The sequence below is a fragment of the Phoenix dactylifera genome, chromosome 7 (assembly GCF_009389715.1).
Source record: "Phoenix dactylifera cultivar Barhee BC4 chromosome 7, palm_55x_up_171113_PBpolish2nd_filt_p, whole genome shotgun sequence".
Lineage (NCBI taxonomy): Eukaryota > Viridiplantae > Streptophyta > Magnoliopsida > Arecales > Arecaceae > Phoenix > Phoenix dactylifera.
In genome coordinates, this window is record NC_052398.1 from 14124487 (window position 1) to 14143409 (window position 18923).

Here is an 18923-nt window from a genome sequence, read left to right on the forward strand (position 1 = left end):
CCATTGTAATTGTGTTCTGTTCCGCATCGAAATTATCCACAGAGTCGTGGCACTCATCTAATAACATTCCATTGTGATAATGTGTTGAGATAATTAACCCTGATGCCTGACTAGTCCTAGACATGGTAGATCAACTGATGGTTATCTTGCTTGTTGAGACCCAGAAGGGAGAAGGAAATTTTTATAACCAAATTATTTTATCAGAAATTCCTAGCAAATGTGATTGTTCGAATCAATTATCAGTTTGCATGTGATTTGTGGAAAATTGCACGAAAGGCCCCTTAGCCAGGAATAATAATTTGAGTTTTTTTTTGGCATGAATACCCTCCTAAATATCTAATTTTACATGGATACCCTCTCTAATTGATATTTGCATGTATACCTTTGTAAAATACTTGTTTTGCTAGTTTACCCTTTTTTTATCATTGTTTTTGCATATGTACCCATACTATCTAATGCCATTAAAAAATTAACAGTTTCAAATTAAAATGGTTAAAATACTTTTAATGGGCAGATGTGCAAAAAGTAACATTTATAAGGTGATCGCGATGGGGCAAAAAAAAAAATAATTTCAAAATTCTATTTTATTTTTAATTAAAATAAATATGGTTTTTATTAACGATGTTAGAATATACCATTATATTACGAGCATTTGTGCAAAAATAGTATTTTATAAGTATATAGAAATAAATATAAATTTTAAAAAGGTATTCATGCAAATTTAAATTTTTAGATGGCTATCCATATAAAAAATTCTAATAATATGTAGTGACAAATTCATGGGTTACCCAGAAAGAAAGAAATAAATTTATAATGCTGCACATAACACCATATTAACTCACTTGAGAAATGAAGAGCAATCTCAAATGCTCTTAATTTATTTGCATTCTCTATAGAACATGGGTCTTGCATAGAATGAGTTTATGACCTTATCTAAAATTTCCTTGCCTAATGGAATTTTATGAACACATCATAGAATTAGTGGCATTCATAGAATTGCTTTTGCCGCAGGTCAATCCTGTCCAAATCTCGAAACCGTTACAATGGTTATATTTATTCAATATTGCAACGGCCGTTATTCGAAAGCTAACCTCCTCCCAGGCATCAAGCCTCTTAAAAATGTGGCGACGGACGCTGCGTGTGCAGCGGGCTCGGGAAATAAGGAAGAAAAAGATATATATATATATATATATATATACGGGGAGAGCAAGCGAGCGAGAGACAATAGAAAAAAAAAAAAGAAAAAAAAAAGAGGGAAACCCCTTCTCATTTTTTTTTCTTTGGGGAGGAGGGAGAGTTAGGATTGGAGAAAGAGATCTCGGCCATGGCGATTCTTAGACCTTCTTCCTCTCCTCTCCTCTACACTGTTGGTTTCTTCTTCTTTTTCTCTTTCGTCTCGCATCCAGTCGTCTTGGCCGCTGAAGATATCGTCAAAGAAGACGACTCTATCGTCAAATTTCCTGGCTGCAACAATACATTCCGGATGGTAATTGAATCCATTCCCATTGTTTCTTTCTCTATTTTAGCGGTATATTCTAGGGCATTATCAAGTGGTTTTTCTTGGATTGATCCCCCCCCCCTTTTTCCCCAAGATCTTGGGAAATTTTCTCATTGATCCTGTTATTCTCTTTGATATGAAAGAAATTTGATGCTCTGACATTTTATATCAGGACAAAATCAAAGCATGGTGAATTATGAGACATCAAAAATGAAACCTGGTGAAATATTATTAGCGTTTTAATTTTGCTTAACCTGAGATAAAGAAATTTGTCTATTGGGGTACGGCATCGTCCCAAGATGAAAGGACATTCATTTGTGAACTTTCTTCGATGATACAAATCTCTTCGTTTTAGGAAAGGACATATTTGATTTAGGTTGAGGATCCTATCAAGAAGATCTCTGGATTTCTTTCATTTTTTTAAAAAAATTAATACTAGTTTCTTGACTTAGACAAAGAGATGCCATCTGATAGGGCCACCAATTTAATTGAATAATCCCCTTTCATCTTTTCTATTAGGAGGAATGTTATTGTGATAAGACCCTGGTGTCTGTCAATTCTATTTTGAACACACACACACACACACAGAGAGAGAGAGAGAGAGAGAGAGAGAGAGAGAGAGAGAGAGAGAGAGAGAGAGAGAGAGAACAGGAAAAAAATGCGGAACAAGGGATATTTGATTGCTTTGACGGGATTGGACCATTGTAGAGCCTGTAGGCAAATTTTATTCGACTACTTGCTTGAATAGATGACCTACAGGGAACTGCATATTTATAAGATTCATCTTACTTGTTCTACAAGAATTAGGAAAACAAAACAGAAAACATGATCTTGAATCCTAACTTGCTAGAAAAATAAGAGAAAAATTGCAACACTTAGGAAGTCAATCTCTGATGGATTTAGATTCCTCATAAAACTGAAGTCAAACAAAAGTCAATTTCCTGATTTGATGTTTCCTTACATCTTGATTATCTCATGCATTACGACAGCGTCGTCTTAATCAAGGTCCGCCGTACCGGATCCGGTAGACGTACTGGTTGCCTACCGGACCGGTACGGGCCGGTTCGTAACGAACCGGAAAGCTCTTCCCCGCCGGAACCGGGGAAGAAGAAGAGAACCAGAGAGAGTGCGGGGAAGAGAGGGAGGGAGCCCACCTTCGGCCACCATCGGAGAGCCCACCGGCCTCCGACGCCCCTCCGCGGCTCTCCGATGGCGGCCGAAGGTGGGCTCCCTCCCTCTCTTCCCCGCGCTCTCTCTTTTTCTCCTTGTCTTCGGCAAGAAACCGGCCTGTACCGGTTTCCACGGCTCCGGCATACCGGTAGCTGGCCGGACCAGTTTGTACTGGCTCGTACCGGCCGGTACGGGCCGGTTCGGCATACGCTAGTCTTAATACACTGTACTAGTTGAGTGGCAGGAACTTTGAAATTTTGGGAGGTGAAGGAAGCAAAAAGGAAATAGAAGGATGAAAAGTATGAGCTACAAAGTTGGTGATGCAGTCCTCAAAGGAAGTAACAAAGCCTTCTCTTGTAGTATCTGAATAACTGGTTCATAACTCTTGATAGCAAAATACAACCATCAAGCACCAAGTTTGCCTGACATTGATTGGTCTTGACACTAACAGAGATTTAATGGAGAGGGCCCAGTAATTTACATTGAGCTGAAATCGATTTTTCAAAATAAATTTCAGAGTTCGAACACAAAATGTTCTGTTAGCTTCATTTAATCTGGATAAAGAAACAATTGAGGAGTACCAATTACTAGAGAAGTTCTGTAAAACAGTGACAGGGAGAGGGTTTCAGAAAAGCTCTCCTCTTGATTTATTTGAATGAAGTATGGGAACTTATAGAGCTTCTATAAGCTTATTAATGTTGGCCCACTATGATCAGCTTAGACAATAACATGAGACTGGCTTTCTGTTAGCCACTTCTTACATGGTCAGTCACTCAGTTGTCTTAAACTCAAGGAGCAACTTAAGCATCCCAAAGCAGATGTCCTGTCTGACTACACTGAGGCTGCTATTAGCCTAGCTTGGCTATATGAGAAACGATAACTAGCTCTAACCAGGTCAGTATCAATTATTCAATATCGTATATGAAATAAATAATCCCTCCAATCAAACCACATTAACATGCTTGAATATAAATGGAGAAGTTTGTTCTCGAGTATCGTCACAAAATGCTAGGATATTTTGGTAGAAGCTGAACTAAATCTATTCTAGGACATCCCAAAGCAGATGTCCTGTCTGACTACACTGAGGCTGCTATTAGCCTAGCTTGGCTATATGAGAAACGATAACTAGCTCTAACCAGGTCAGTATCAATTATTCAATATCGTATATGAAATAAATAATCCCTCCAATCAAACCACATTAACATGCTTGAATATAAATGGAGAAGTTTGTTCTCGAGTATCGTCACAAAATGCTAGGATATTTTGGTAGAAGCTGAACTAAATCTATTCAGCTCACTTGCTATTAGGAACATAATAAAAATATGACCCCTAATATTCCTCCCACTAGGTAGATTAGGGCTCTGGAACTTTATAAAGGGAATGCAATGGTGTCCCACTATCTTAAGTGTCCAAATGGGGCACTATCTCGAGTGACAAGATGGGTCCCAGGTGTCGGGACATAGCATGTCCCATTCCCTAGAGAAACCAAGATGGCCCCATCCCACAAGATTTGAATCATTGCTTAGTAGTATTAAACTCTCGTAAGCTAGAACGGGCTATTTGATAAAGTTTGATATAATCCATATGCCATAATATACTTTCTCAGATGACTCGGGGTGTGTTTGGTTGCTTTAAAAATGTCCTTTGTAAAAAATGTACTTCCTTAAAAAAATAATTGGACGAGTAATCTGTACAAAACAATACATAGATGCTCTTTGTATGTTGATGTTGTTGTTGATCCACCTTAAGAATCTCTTCTACAAGATCAAAAACAATGAGCTTCCCTTAGCACTGTTTCCTGACACTTCTAGCAAATGAATTTGCATACTCAAAATAAACCTTCGATATTGGGATTAGGTAACCCGATATTCTGTAAAGCCATAGTATTTAACAGTGGTGTTCACCACTAATGATGTCTCACAATTGTTTTGGCCAAAGAAATAAGCCTAATTGTATAAAAGCTGTTGGGAATATTGAAGAAGTAGAGCTGATATGGACTGATCTGGTTGTAGAAAGATTTGGTGTTATTGCATCTCAGATATAGTATTTCTCCTATTGTAATCAGGCCATCAGTCAAGCCCTAATCAAACCTGACATAATGAATTGAACACATGTAGATTGGCCACTACTTGGGGCATTTTCATATGGATTTGATACATTAAGTTGGCTTGACCAATGACCTGATTACAATAGAAAATACTATATGATCCTCCAAAAATACCACATCTTCCTACTACTAGATCATTGGAGATCAGCCCTATTTCATCAATATTCTTAAGATAACAAGGTCCAGAAAATGAAAGATTTCTGCAGTAACCTTCCTACACCAATAATTATCTGCTTATCAGTAAATGTCTTCAACATTTATAACTCATATTTGTCCACATCCAAATGGATGTGTTTTCTGCAACCTAAGTGCAGAGAATATCTCTCACTTGTTCGTCCTAGGTTATCTAGAACTTCCTGGGTCATTTTAAGAATAAGTTGGGAAATGAAAGGTAACCTTGGCCCTCAAAATCTTGTTGGTTCACCTAGAGGATGATGAGAGTGACAAGAAAAAAGAAGATTGGGATGGAATGTGATTTTAATGGCTATGTTGCAGTGGCTTTCAAATGAAAGAAACTAGAGATCTTTTCAAGCTTAGCCATTAGTGTTAAAGACATGATCAGAGAGGTTGAAAAGTGAAAACTATTGGAAGAGTTAGGTTTAACTGCACCATCGAGGCTCGGAGGGTGCTTAAAATAATTAAATATATTTGTTTTGGAGTTTTGTAATTTCATAATCTCGTGAAACAAAGTGATAGGTCATAGGTCTTCCCATCCTTTTTCTCAAAAAAAAAAAAAATCTTATCATCCCATATATGCCCTTTTTCCCTCATCTCATGCATGGAAGCATTCATAACAACAATATTTTAAAATTAAATTGATTTGTGTCTCCAAGTGAAAATTTCTTCCCATCTGTACATCTTTCTAAAACCAACTGAAATGTTTTCCTGCTATTTGATAAGATTAGATATTTGCCAAGTAGTGCCTTTTAATCTTAAGCATATCTCAGGTATTTTTGCCATTTGTATGAATGAAAAGATGATTCTCTAAGTCACTAACAAGTTTTACCTTTTACATCAGGTTATCATAAGGAACTGGGTGAATGGTGATGAAAGACCAAGCGTGGATGGAATGAATTCAAGATTTGGTGCCTCTTTGCCGATCCATATTTCTGATGCTCTTAAAAAGCCTGCTGTTCTCACAAACCCATTCAATTGCTGTTCTGCTTCATCTTCCAAGGTCTATTTCTCTCTTCTTTGTCTACTGCTTTTGCTACATCCCTTTAGATAGTTTTTTGATCATTTTGTTTACCTTAATTTTTAATTTATGGCCATGTGGCAAATGATGGCCGGAAATAGAATCAGATGAGTCCAGGTCAACACATATCAGTGATCATGTCTCTAATCTATGTATTTCATGATTGGTCGATGCTGGAAGAAACTGAGAGTACACACATGGATGATTGAAGTAGTTCCAACTGTAAGCATGCCAGTCAGCCTTAAATTTGAAAAGCAGGCAAACAACCAAAATTGAAGAAGATACAGCAGGAACTGCTGTTAGATCATTATCAACCGTAATGAACAATAATTGATAAAGTTGGGAAAGAGGACATGGAGCTAAAGCCAGTTGAACTTGAGGCTAAAGCAATCATGATCTTGACATGAGTGGTTGTGATCTTCAAACAAGGTACACAGAAAGTGTACTTACACGACCATAGAAGAAATGAGCACTGTTTGAATTCAATCATTGGCCGTCCTTCTTCCAAGTGGTCTCAAGAAACTCACCATACTCTCGGACTTTTAGAATGCTTTACGAGACATCCATTGGATCATCCCTAAGATTGGAAGTAATTTCAACCACAGTCCGAAATAAACTGGTGAGGGCATAGACGTCCAATGTGGTTAGACCTATTAGACAGCATGAGAAAAGAAAGGCATTCATGGACCAACACCAGAAGTAGACTGCTTTCATTTTATTTTCCCTGTATTCTTTCTGAGCACACTGCTTTTGATACAGTTATCAAATTCTATTGCTGTGGCCATGCGTGGGGACTGTGACTTTGCTTACAAGGCAAAAATTGCACAGTTAGGAGGTGCAGCAGGTTTATTGGTGATAAATGATAAAGAAGGTAGCTCCTATATCCATATGTTGCTGTTCAATTAGAAAAGCATTTGGGTTTTTTGCATTAATCCCCTACAACTATGGGTTATTGCATACTCACCCTTCATAAACCAAATTTACATATATACCAAGGTCCACTGAACCGGGCTGAACCACCCGGTTCAGGCAGTACTGAGCCGACCCGGTGCGAAATCAGGTCAGTTCGCCATTTCAATTTGGGTCCAGCCCGTCGCAGGGGTCAGTTTGCCATGTCAATTCAGTTCCGGTCTTTATGAGTCGGAACCACAAAGGGACTGGCCAGAACCAGTCCTTTTTGGACCGGAACCGGCCGGAACTGACCGGAACTAGCCGCTTGATGCTGACTCGGTGCTAACTGGTTGATTCGCACCGAGTTAACCTGATTTCAAACTGGGTTGACTAGGGGCACAGTGGCATTATTGCCTTAGCTGTACCGGATCCGGTTCGGTACCGAACTAATACCGATCCGTACCGACTGCCGATCGATACGGGTCCCGGTACCGGTTCGGCAGTCTTGATATATACCCCTTGTCTTACCCTCTTTTTGCAGTGCTACACCTTCGGTTAAACTTCCGGCTTCCAAATTTAATAAGTAACCATTTTTAATGTAAAATAATTTTATTGCCCTTTTGCACTAAGACTCCATTTTTTTTAAAATTTAGTTTGTATTGCAAAGAGCTTTAATTTTTCACAAGTTTTTTCAGGAGTATTGATGCAAAAGAGTAAAATAGTCACTTTTACACTTAAAATGGCTACTTATCAATAGTGGTAGCTAAAAATGTAATGGGATGAGAAGCTTTGCAAAAATAGGATGAGGTAAGAGTTATATATTCAAATAGTGAATTTCAAGTGATGTATATGCAGTAAGCCATATTTGAAGAGGTATATATGCTGAAAACCATTTTTAATGAACATGTATGGAGGTCATCCATGGTGTATCTATCTTTTAACATTTCTATATATTGTGCTCTAGAACTCGAGAAGATGGGGTGCCCTGAAAATGATACTTCCCTTGACATTACAATTCCTGTTGTACTTGTGTCAAAGTCAAATGGAGAGAATATTAAAAAATCCTTGGATAGTGGAGGAAGAGGTACATTATTATATTCATAAGCGAATTGCATTGTAATTTAGTTAATTTGATGTCATGTGCATGGATAAAAGATGTTTATCTTCATTTGCACGGTAGGCTTACCATGCTATACTGTGCTGTAACTTGGTACATGCAGAGATGTGTATATATGTGTGTACATATGTTTATTTTCTACATATATATATATATATATGTTTTTTGTATATATATTTGTTAAAATATTTGTTATTGGCGCATTAATTTTTTACATAGACCAATTTAACTGCTTGATACTACTCTAAGGATATGTTTTAAAGAACAAGCTACAACTACTATATAGAGATCTAATATTGTAAATCATCTGAAATATCTTTTGTGATTTCTGTTTAACTTGTACATCGCAAAGCTTCGAGTAATTTATTGAACAGATAAAGATGTAAATTGATGGCTCTTATGACAATTTTAGAGGCCTTTTATTAAGGTACAGGTATATGCAATGGGTCTGTTTAATGAGTGTTAATAGCCACTATATAAGGGAGCAATAAAATAGTAAACCATGATGCAAACTAATATCAGATGACAAGACATGCTTAAATTCACAACAACAATTGTTAAATTATATTGTACATTGTCATGGGTGTTTGGCATTGTTGGAAGCCTAAATATTGGTAGGATTATGGGAGTTGTTTCCTACCCTTTTATTCAGTTTACAGCATCAACTGTTTTGTTGACATGTCCAATATGCAGTTTAGGCTGTTAAATCTAAAAAAAAAGAAAAATAAAGAAAAGAAAAAGGGGGAATAACTTTAAATTATCCCAAGTAGGAACAAGGTTCTTGAATATGGTTGGGTACAATTTAAAATGAGAAGTAGAGTACAAGCTTGTATTTCTGCACATTTAGCTGTATCAATAAATACCATTTTGATATAAGGAAACATGCTTCCCTTGATATTATATAGGTACATAAACGTATATCAGCCTAATAATCTATTGACATGGTACAATATTGTATGAGGCTATGAGCAATCACCTATTATCCTTGTGTAGGATATTCATCAACTTAACTATAATATACGTTTTGTTGCTTTTAGGCTGTAATTATTCTATAATTTATGTGATTGCTTTATTGCAAGTCAAGCATTTCAAACGAATCAGATGTGTTTTGTTTAAATTAATTTTATCTTCTTTTCTATTCTTTTAAAGGTAATTAGATGCTCAAAATGGAGCTGATGTAGGATAGCAAGGGGCTAGGGCTGCCTACATGCAATGGTGGACTTTGAGGCAAAGGATTAGAGTGACGAAGGACTTTATTGTTGTTCAGGTTCTAAGATTAGGATATTTAATAGGAAAACTTGAAATTTAGGGCAATGGCTGTTTAAAAGAATGTCCTTTTACGTTGTCCTACGTGTGGAAAGACGAACCAAATCACAATCTAGAGCTTTTAGACAATCAAATATAATCCTGTAATCAAAGTATATCAAATAATGCACACAGAAATCTGTAGACAGCAGTATGATTTATTTGAAGCCCAAAAGAAGTAGAAATAAACAACAGATTTACGAAATCAAGAAGAAGAAAATTGAGAAAGAAGAGAGGAATAAGTAGCAGGAAATAGAGAGAGGGGAAGAGGGGAAGAGAGAGGAAGGAAACAAGAGGGGTCCTTCTGGGACTCTTTGCAAATATAAAAATCCCTCAAAAAGTTTCCAAAACAAACTAGTTACTGATTAACAGCCTGTGGGTACCACCATCACTATTCACATTACAGTGACATGGATAGTAATTGACCCATTAACTTACCTAAAATAATTCATTTTGGACCTACTAAAATTATGGACTTAAAGATCTTATGATACGGCCTTGATTGGCTATTATCTACTTCAAAAATTCCTAATGATTTCAATATAAAGTCTACAATTAAAGAACTTTAAATTAGCAAAATCAGGCTACTGAATGTGATGCAATTCAGGCCTGCATTTGCTTCCACTGTGTGGATCTGGTGCTTGATATCTTTTTCCAGAAGCTTGATTCTCTATTTAGTCTTTATGGTTTGACGATGGAGACCCTCATAAAGTTTTCTTGACAAGCAAAAGGGCATGGATCGTCTGTATGATGGCAATCTTCGAGGAAAATCTACCAAATCAATAAGGAATCAATCTTCATATGGCCTGATCTCGATCATCGACTTAAGATTAGTGACTTTATCTTGCCATATATGCTCCTAGCATGGATCTTCATTATTTTGAGTTTCACTTTAGAGAAGTCAACGGAGCATCAACAGCAGATTCTAAATTAACAGATCCTGGGTGGTGGTATTGCTGCATGATGGATCCTTGACCCTAAACTCTTCACATGATAAAGCATCAATTGTTGGCTCTTCACACATCAGTTCTTTGGCTTTTTCATCTTTAAGATTGTTGACCTATTATTCGACCTCAGGGAGCTTTTTAATGCCTAAAGCCACTGCAATTGCTTGCAACGTACCCTGCATTGGCATAGTTGATAGATGTCAATTCATTGTCCATCTGGAAGAAACTGTTCCCATATTTTGACATGCTCATAAAGATCATTATTTCTGAAACTCAAATCCTCATTCATGTTTATGACAAAAAGGAAGGAAATATGAAGTAAATAGAAGAAAATCAGGAAAGAAAGAAGACAAGGTAGGATCCTTGAGCTTTGATACCAAATTTAATGTAGGACAGCAAGGGGTTAGGGCTGCCTGCATGCATTGGTGGACCTCAAGGTGAAGGATTAGGGTTATGCAGGACTTTATTGCCTCCTGTCCAGATTCTGAGATTAGGGTACTCAATAAAGAAACTTGAATTTAGGCAATAGCTGTCCAAAAAATGTCTTTTTAGGCTGCGCTAAATGTGGGAAGATAAACCAAATCATAATCTAGAGCCCTCTTAGACAATCAAATAACTATAAATATGTAATCAGATTAGATCAAATAATGCACACAGAAATCTGTAAATAGCAATATGGTCTATTCATAGCTTAAAAGAAGCAGGGTCAACAACAGTTTTATGAAGAAGATTATTGAGAGAGAAAAGATGAATAAGTAGCAGAAAATAGAGAGAGGAGGAGAAGAGGGGAAGAGAGAGGGAGGAAACAAGAGAGCCGAACCTGGCCGCAAATCTTCAATTCATTCACAATAAAAAAACAGCATACAACCTTTTGCTTAACCCATTTTATAATGACCCTCAAAGTTGACCCACAAGTTAACTAACTTCAGACTTTCTAGGCCTCTTCACAAGATAAAGATTCTTTAAGAGTTTCTAAACTAGTTACTGACTTCTAGCAGCCCACGGGAACTGTAGCATCAATATTCATGTTACAGTGATGTGAACAGTCAATGACCCATTAACTTACCTAAATCGGCACCTTTTGAACCTCCTAATATTATGGACTTCAAAAAACCCTAATGATTTCAATCAAAAGCCTACAATTAAAGAATTTTAAATCAGCAAAAATCAGGCTATTGAATGAGATGAAATTCATTCTGGCATCAGAAGCTAAGTTGTCTTTTGGAATGTAGGTGGTTTAAGGTTAAGCTACACAGTTTTAGTTTTGGATGAGGCAAACAAATTTTGGTTTCAGCAATCTTGACTATTCCAGTCCCTAATTTATCAAAAATTGCGAAAAAATAAAATAAGTTAAAGAATTAACGAATAAAAAAAGAAATTCTATTAAAAAAAAATAAATACATCATATTGCTTCCAAATATTCTCAAAACAGTTTGATCCTGAGAAGAGTGATTGGTGCAAGGAAATGAAGAAATAACAAATAAATAATATGCCATACAATCGGTAAACTTGACCAACATCATTTTGCTTCAAATGAATGTTGAAACCAACAATAATTTTAAGTTGTTTCCAATCGAAAGTGAAGTGTTTTGTCTCATGAGTTAGCCTCATATGTCCACAAGAGTTTGTTGAGCTTGCTTGCCGCCTAAAGATATGCACAGTCTTGAGTCTTGACAGCTGCATAAATTTGATTTAAGTAACCAAATGACCGACTTTTCTTTTATTGGTAAATGATTCTGGTTTGAGTTTCTCCCATCTCTTATCTGAACTATTTCCCTCCATTAATCTGTTATTGGCAGATCGAAATTTACCTTTTCATTTTGTGCAGGTTTTCTTTGACTATCTCTTCTTAATATGAGTCGTTTATCCCTTTTCTATACTAATTTTTTTTTTATCAAATCCTTTTCTTCTATATAACAAATTCTTTTTGGACAATTTCTTCTGATTATAAAAATGTAAAATTTCTTTCTCATTATTAAAATGTAAAATTTCTTTCCCTTTACAAGTGGAATAAGGGTATGAAAATATATGTTAAATGATATTTGATGGCCAGATCACCTTGTCTGAGGGTGAAAGTTCATTACTATTGGTTAGAGGAATCGTATCCCTGTTACGAAGTGAATTCCAACAAGCATCACCTGAAATGAGGTTCCAATATGACTTCTTTTTTTTTTTGATTAGAAAAGTTTCAACGTGGCTTTGATTAAAAAGGTTCCAAAATGTGGATCAGGTTCAAATTTCAAATAGGTGGACTTTTCTTGAGTCAACCTTGTAATTTGTACGTTTTCCTTAAATAGCACCCTATTCAGTCGGAAAAAATCACATTGGAGCCTATTTAACTTCATTGGTTTATAACTAACACCTTCGACAATGACCAAATTTTAGCATGATTTACAGGTAAACAAGCATGCTTTATTCATTCAGATAATAACTCCTCTGGTGCAACCTATAATCGACTACTACAGTTGTAGATTGATTTCACAATAATCAATTATGGTGCGATTGATTAGACACTTCAGTAAATGCTCATCATCCAAAAGATCATTATAGAGATATGTTAACACAAAACAGAAAATGATAGATAGCTTATTAATGAAGCCTAATCAATGAAACATAACAAGTGCAACAAACTAAAAATAACTACAACAGAACAATAAAAAAAATACTGCTAGTAAACTCGGATTCTAAGGATGTGATAGATGACAACGATGGTAATGATGATGGGTAGAGATAATGATTGATGGACGAAGAAACGAGGGCTGGGTAGAAGATAGTGATAGAATTTGTCGGATAATTACCTCTGCGAGTTTGGTCCCTCTAATCCAATGAGAATCTTCAGGCCGCGCTCCATCTAGGCATTGAGACGAAGGATGATGGGGTCGAGAAGGTGGCTCCAAGAAGAAATAGGTCAAGAAGCAGGATGAAAGTGGAAGAAAAAGAATTTCTCAGGGCTTCGCCAACAGTGGCACTCACCTTTCTAGGTTTTTTTTTTTAAAATGGCTGTTGTCCCTTCTTTTTATAGGCGTCAAAACAGCTGAACAAGCTTCCTAAAATCCTCCAAAACGGTTTTTATAACTTCTCCACTAATCCTTATCCAACAACTTTTCTAGTAGCCCTTATCTTTCTCTCGCTCGTCCTTATCTTCCGCTCAATCGCCTATTACTGTTTTGTGAACAGCAACTCGGGTCGGGTTCCTGTTCACGTGAACAATAACTTTTTTTAAATTTTTTTTGTTCTCTTTTCCAACTTTATTCCCTCCTTTGTTCCATACATTCAACATGCACAATTCTATCTCCAAGACTTTCACCCATTCTACTCTGTTCCTAGAGATGAGTGATGGCCGTGGGCATTGAAGAAAGGCCAATGCTCAAGCAATTAAGTATAGTAGTTTGTGGTTGGGTTAGGCTTCCTATCACACCTAGGTGGACTTTTTTTGCTTGGCAGTCCTAGTACGTGACTCGACTAAAAATTCAAACCTAAATATGGCTTTGGATGGAAAACACAGAAATAACAAAAAATATAAACTATATATAAGATGGAGTTTTGAGACTACATCAGTTTTTTTCGGCTGGAAAAAACTCGACTCCTGACGAGTAGGCCTCCGTATGCGCTGCAACAAATCGGGTCTCTGGCGCCTCAACTCGTCCTCGCTGAACCATGAATTGTCTGATATAGGTCTCCCATGCTAATGCATGAGGAATCTGCGGTACTGCCTACGCCTAGTGTCTACGGCTTGCACGTCAAGAATATCCTCAATAGTCAATACCCTCATGAAAACTAGACTCTGAGCTGGTGCTAGGTAAATCTGGAATTGCAACCGCCTCTAGTGGATCTCCATAGAACTGGTGCAGGTCGGCGACGTTGAAAATTGGAAAAGTTTGGACGTCTGGAAGCTCCAATAAATAGGCATTCTCCTCCAGCTTTCAACATATGCGGAATGGACCATACTTTCGCGGGCTAAGCTTGCTCTATCTGCCCAATAAAAATCTCTCTTCTGAAATAGGCCATCACCAGATCGCCCTCTGCAAAGTGAACCTCTCCACGATGACAGTTAGCATCATCCTTATACCTGGAACTGGAGTCAAGCAAGCGCTGATGGACTTCTCGTTGGATGCGGCGGACCTGCTTAATATTGTCCTCTGCTTTGGCACATCCGACCATGATAGGGAATGGAAGCATGATCAAGTATGTGTGGAATAGAAAAACCGTAGATGATTTCAAATGGAGACTTACCAGTAGTACGATTTATAAAGTTGTATGCAAATTCTGCCTATGCTAAAACCAAGTCCCACTGAGTAGGATGCTAACTAACCAAAAATCTAAGCATGTTACCGAGTGTATGGTTCACTACCTTTGTCTGACCATCTGTTTGGGGGTGATAAGCACTGCTGAAGTTTAGTTTTGTTCCTAATTTGCTCCAAAGAGTTTTCCATAAATAACTAGTAAATTTTGTGTCCCCATCAAATGTGAATGATCTTGGAATATCATGCAGCCTAACAATTTCTTTAAAAAATAAATGTGTTATATGAGATATATCAGATGTTTTCCTACATGGAATGAAATGTGCCATTTTTGAAAACTGGTCCGCCACAACAAAAATTGAATGAAATGTGGGTGACTAGAACCTCAACTCCCTCCTTAAACCAAGATACCTTATATAGTTTATGAATCTTTTGTGTATGTATTTTTAGTTTATCAACTATGTATTGAGACACGAAGTTTTCAATACTGCTACTATCAATCAACATAGAACATCTATATCTCCCTATAGTACCATAGTCAAGAAAATACTTTGCCTCAACCAATTATCCTGGACAGGTTGCTTAGGTGCGACCATGACATGGTGAATCAGCATGAGTGGGCCCACCTCATCACCTGTAAGTAGATATCGTCGTTCTCTGACTCATCCTCTTGTTCATACTCACCCTCATTTGCCTCTGGATTGGGTTTATCTGAATCGTTCTGACGTCCTTGCTCAATCAGGTGTGACTGAGACTGAAATTTTCTCGGAGACATTCAGAGGATTTATGACCGAGTTGTTGGCACTTATAGCAAATGATAGTGGAATTAGGTGCCGGTGCCAGTACGCCCTTGCTCTTGTCCCATAATTCCTTATTAGAATTGGGCTTTAGGGCAGTTGCGGTCTTGGTAGGGTTCTGAGAACTTATTGCCTTGTTCCCAAACTGACTCTTTCCATGGGTAGTGGAGTTTCTATTTGGGTCCCACTTTCGACCACCGGTTCGCCTTTGTTGTGCTTTTACTCTCAGTGCACGACGATGGGCATCATCAATACTCAAGACATCGAACATCTCCGCTTGGTCCAGGATGTCCCGTCTCAAGCCATTGATATATCTACTGGCAACATGAATGGGGTCGTCGCTAAGGCTGTTTCTTGCTTGAAGCTCATAGAACTTCTCGGTGTACTCATTCACAGTCCTAGTTCCTTATCGAAGGTTTTAGGTATCGCATCTCCGAGAATGGAAATAGCCCCTTGCCCGGTACTAAGAGGTTCCATTCCCCGTATCGCATCTCTAGCCCTGAGATATTGATATTAGGAGTTGGGTGCTTGAGAAGGACCAATCTTAGGCAGGAAATGCATCCATTCAATCCATGTACGTATCAAAAAGTGATGGAGGTCGCAGCCTATCCGAACCAACTGGAGTGAAGTTGGTTGCCGACAAGTCTGTCCCCTTCGGATACAGATTTCAGACTGCATGGGCTTTAGCTCTCGCCCTATAAAGTAGGCCGCATTCGCCCTAAACGAAAAGAGTTCCACGAATGAATAAGAAGATCTCGTTCGATTTCCTGCATGAGGGAAATCGACCGATAGACATGCTTAACTTTAAGTAGTGCTAGGATTACTTTCCTTCGATTTGACGGATAATCTTTAATTTAGTATTTCAAGTAGAGGTTTTGGCGATAATCCAATGGGACAAATCGCTTCCTCAACGTATGGATACTCCACGTACGGATCTTATCCTTACCTTGCCGAACTCTTCGTTCCTGGAGTTGCTTCCACCAAATTAGTGCGTCACTTTAATTTGAGGGTCACAAATTTGACCTCTTTATTCTCAGGGATTTTCTTCCAATCAAAATATTGGTCGATTTTGTCAACCCAATCAAGAAAAGCATATGGCTGGAAACATCCCTTAAAATCTCCAATATCTATCTTAATGCCATCATCCCAATGTCTGGCACAAGGGGGTTCTCTATGTGGTGGTTTCTCTCTGTTCCTACATAATGACCGGTCATCTAAGTCATTTTCTATCTCATCTGACTTATTACTCTCGACTACCCTTTGATTGATCCTTTGTCTACCTTGAGGTCTGACTCTACGTCTTGATCCATCTTGATGATTTTTCTCTCTCCTAGGTCTCACTATCTCAGGTAAGTTCAATTCTAGTCTAGTCATGAAGTTAGAGAGGTGCTCTACCTGTCGCTGGATCTGCTCTAAGGTTTGCTGTTGGGCTAAATGCATCTTGCCAATTTTCAGACATGATTGTAGGCTAAGATTTGACCCAAAACTGTTTCAGAGGTGTTTCTAATGTTACGGAGGTGAAATAATTTTTTCCATTTTTATGATTTTTTTTATTTTTTTAATGCCAAAATTGAATATTTTAATGCAAATATATTTTTTTATTTTTTTAAATGTGGAAAATGAATGCAGAATTTTTTGGTTTTTAAAATGCAGAAACTAATTTTTCCTGTATTCTTAACTCCAAAAATTAAAATTTTTATTTTTTTAAATGCACAAAATATAATTTACTATTTTTTAATCCAGAAAATATACTTCTTTGTTTTGAAGTACAGAAATTTAATTCTCAGAATTTAAAGTGCAGAAAAAAATGAATGTGATGATGCAAACACAATAATGAAGATTTCTAAATATGTAGGACATATTGGCTCTGATACTACTTTGGTGCAACTTATAATCGACTAATACAGATGTTGACTGATTTCATAATAATCAATTATGGTATGATTGATTAGATACTTCAGCAAATGCTCATCATCCCAAAAGATCATCATAGAGGTATGTGAACACAAAACAGAACATGATAGATAGCTTATTGATGAAGCCTAATTAATGAAATATAACAAGTGCAGCAAACTGAAAATAACTACAACAGAACAATAAAAAAAATACTGCCAGTAAACTCGGGTTTCAAGTTTGTGATAGATGGCAATGATGGTAATAATGGTAGGTAGAGATAATGATTGATGGATGAAGAAACGAGGGCTGAGTAGAAGATAGTGATAGAACTAGTCGGATAATTATCTCTACGAGTTTGGTCCCTCCAACCAATGAGAATCTTCAGGCCGCACTCCACCTAGGCATCGAGACGAAGGATGAAGAGGTCGAGAAGGTAGCTCTAAGAATAAATAGGTCAAGAAGCAAGATGAAAGTGAAAGGAAAAGAATTTCTCAGGGCTTCGCCCACGGTGGCACTCAACTTTCTAGGTTTTCTTCTTCTTTTTAATGGTTGCTGTCCTTCTTTTTATAGGCGCCAAAATAGCTGAACAATCTTCCTAAAATCCTCCAAACGGTTCCTATAACTTCTCTATTAATCCTTATCCAACAACTTTCCCAATAGCCCTTATCTTTCTATCACTCGTCCTTATCTTCCGTTTAACCGCCTATTACTGTTCATGTGAACAATAACTTTTTTTTTTAATTTTTTTTGGTTCTCTTTTCTAACTTCCTCCCCCTCTTCTTCCATGCATTCAACATGCACAATTCTATCTCCAAGACTTTCACCCATCCTCCTTCGTTCCTAGAGATGAGTGATGGCCGTGGGCATTGAAGAAAGACCAAGGCTCAAGCAATTAAGTGTAGTGGTTGGGTTAGGCTTCCTATCACACCTAGATGGACCCTTTTTGCTTGACAGTCCTAGTACATGACTCGACTGAAAATCCAAGCCTAAATATGGCTTTAGATAGAAAACACAGAAATAATAAAAAATATAAACTATGTACAAGATGGAGTCCCGAGACTACATCATCCTCTCACATGTTTCATCCATTCTTTGAAGTCACCAGTAGCTCAGCAATATTTGTAATTTATTGTCTAATATTAGCTCTTTACTAAATGTACATTATTTTCTTCTTCAAATTTCTTAATAATATTAGACACTGCCTTTTCTTTTAAATCTCTACAACTTTACATACATAATGTTATATATTTTTAACAATGTTTGAAGCTTGGTTTTTGGTTTTTTTGCTTGTGTTGATTGAATGTTCATTTCAATTGTTTTGTTCATTTTGAGTCTTAGCCAAAACAAATGAAACGGTATAAAAGAAAAACAAAAGCAACTAAGAAAACAAGCAGGCATCCATCTAGAAGATATTTTAATGCTTATTTTTTTTGATTATATAGTTTGGGGGGCTTCAGGTTGATGCTTGCTTGTCTCAAAATATAATCTTGTTCAATTTTTTTTATTTTAAATGATAATAATTTCAAACTATATTAGATTATCATTCAAAATCTGACATTTATTATCACTGTCTAAAGTCTAAGAATCATTATGGGACAAATTATTTAAAAATCCTATGTTAAAAATATCATGTTCAAAACCTTCTTCTGCCCCCTCAAATTTTTCCAAAAACAACAAAAAATCATGCAAATATAGAAAATGGTTTCCTTTTCCATTAATTTTGTGAAAACAAACACCAAAATGCTACCAATTTCCTTCA

The 18923-nt window shown here is 37.0% G+C and overlaps 1 protein-coding gene across 6 annotated transcripts in view; it reads left to right on the forward strand.

Annotated features, from left to right (window-relative positions):
- The first annotated feature begins 1208 nt into the window (after nt 1-1208).
- Nucleotides 1209-18923, forward strand: part of LOC103715213 (signal peptide peptidase-like 2) — a 52780-nt gene continuing 35065 nt past the window's right edge. For 2 of the 6 annotated variants that reach the window (XM_039128362.1, XM_008802774.3), the window contains exons 1-4: nt 1211-1486; nt 5794-5952; nt 6730-6841; nt 7826-7945. In XM_039128362.1, the coding sequence (XP_038984290.1) occupies nt 1325-1486; nt 5794-5952; nt 6730-6841; nt 7826-7945 (553 nt within the window). In that variant the 5' untranslated portion in view covers nt 1211-1324. Of the gene's footprint in view, nt 1487-5793; nt 5953-6729; nt 6842-7825; nt 7946-18923 lie in introns of all 6 variants that reach the window. The other 4 variants (XM_008802773.3, XM_039128363.1, XM_039128361.1 and 1 more) reach the window with 3 other exon arrangements.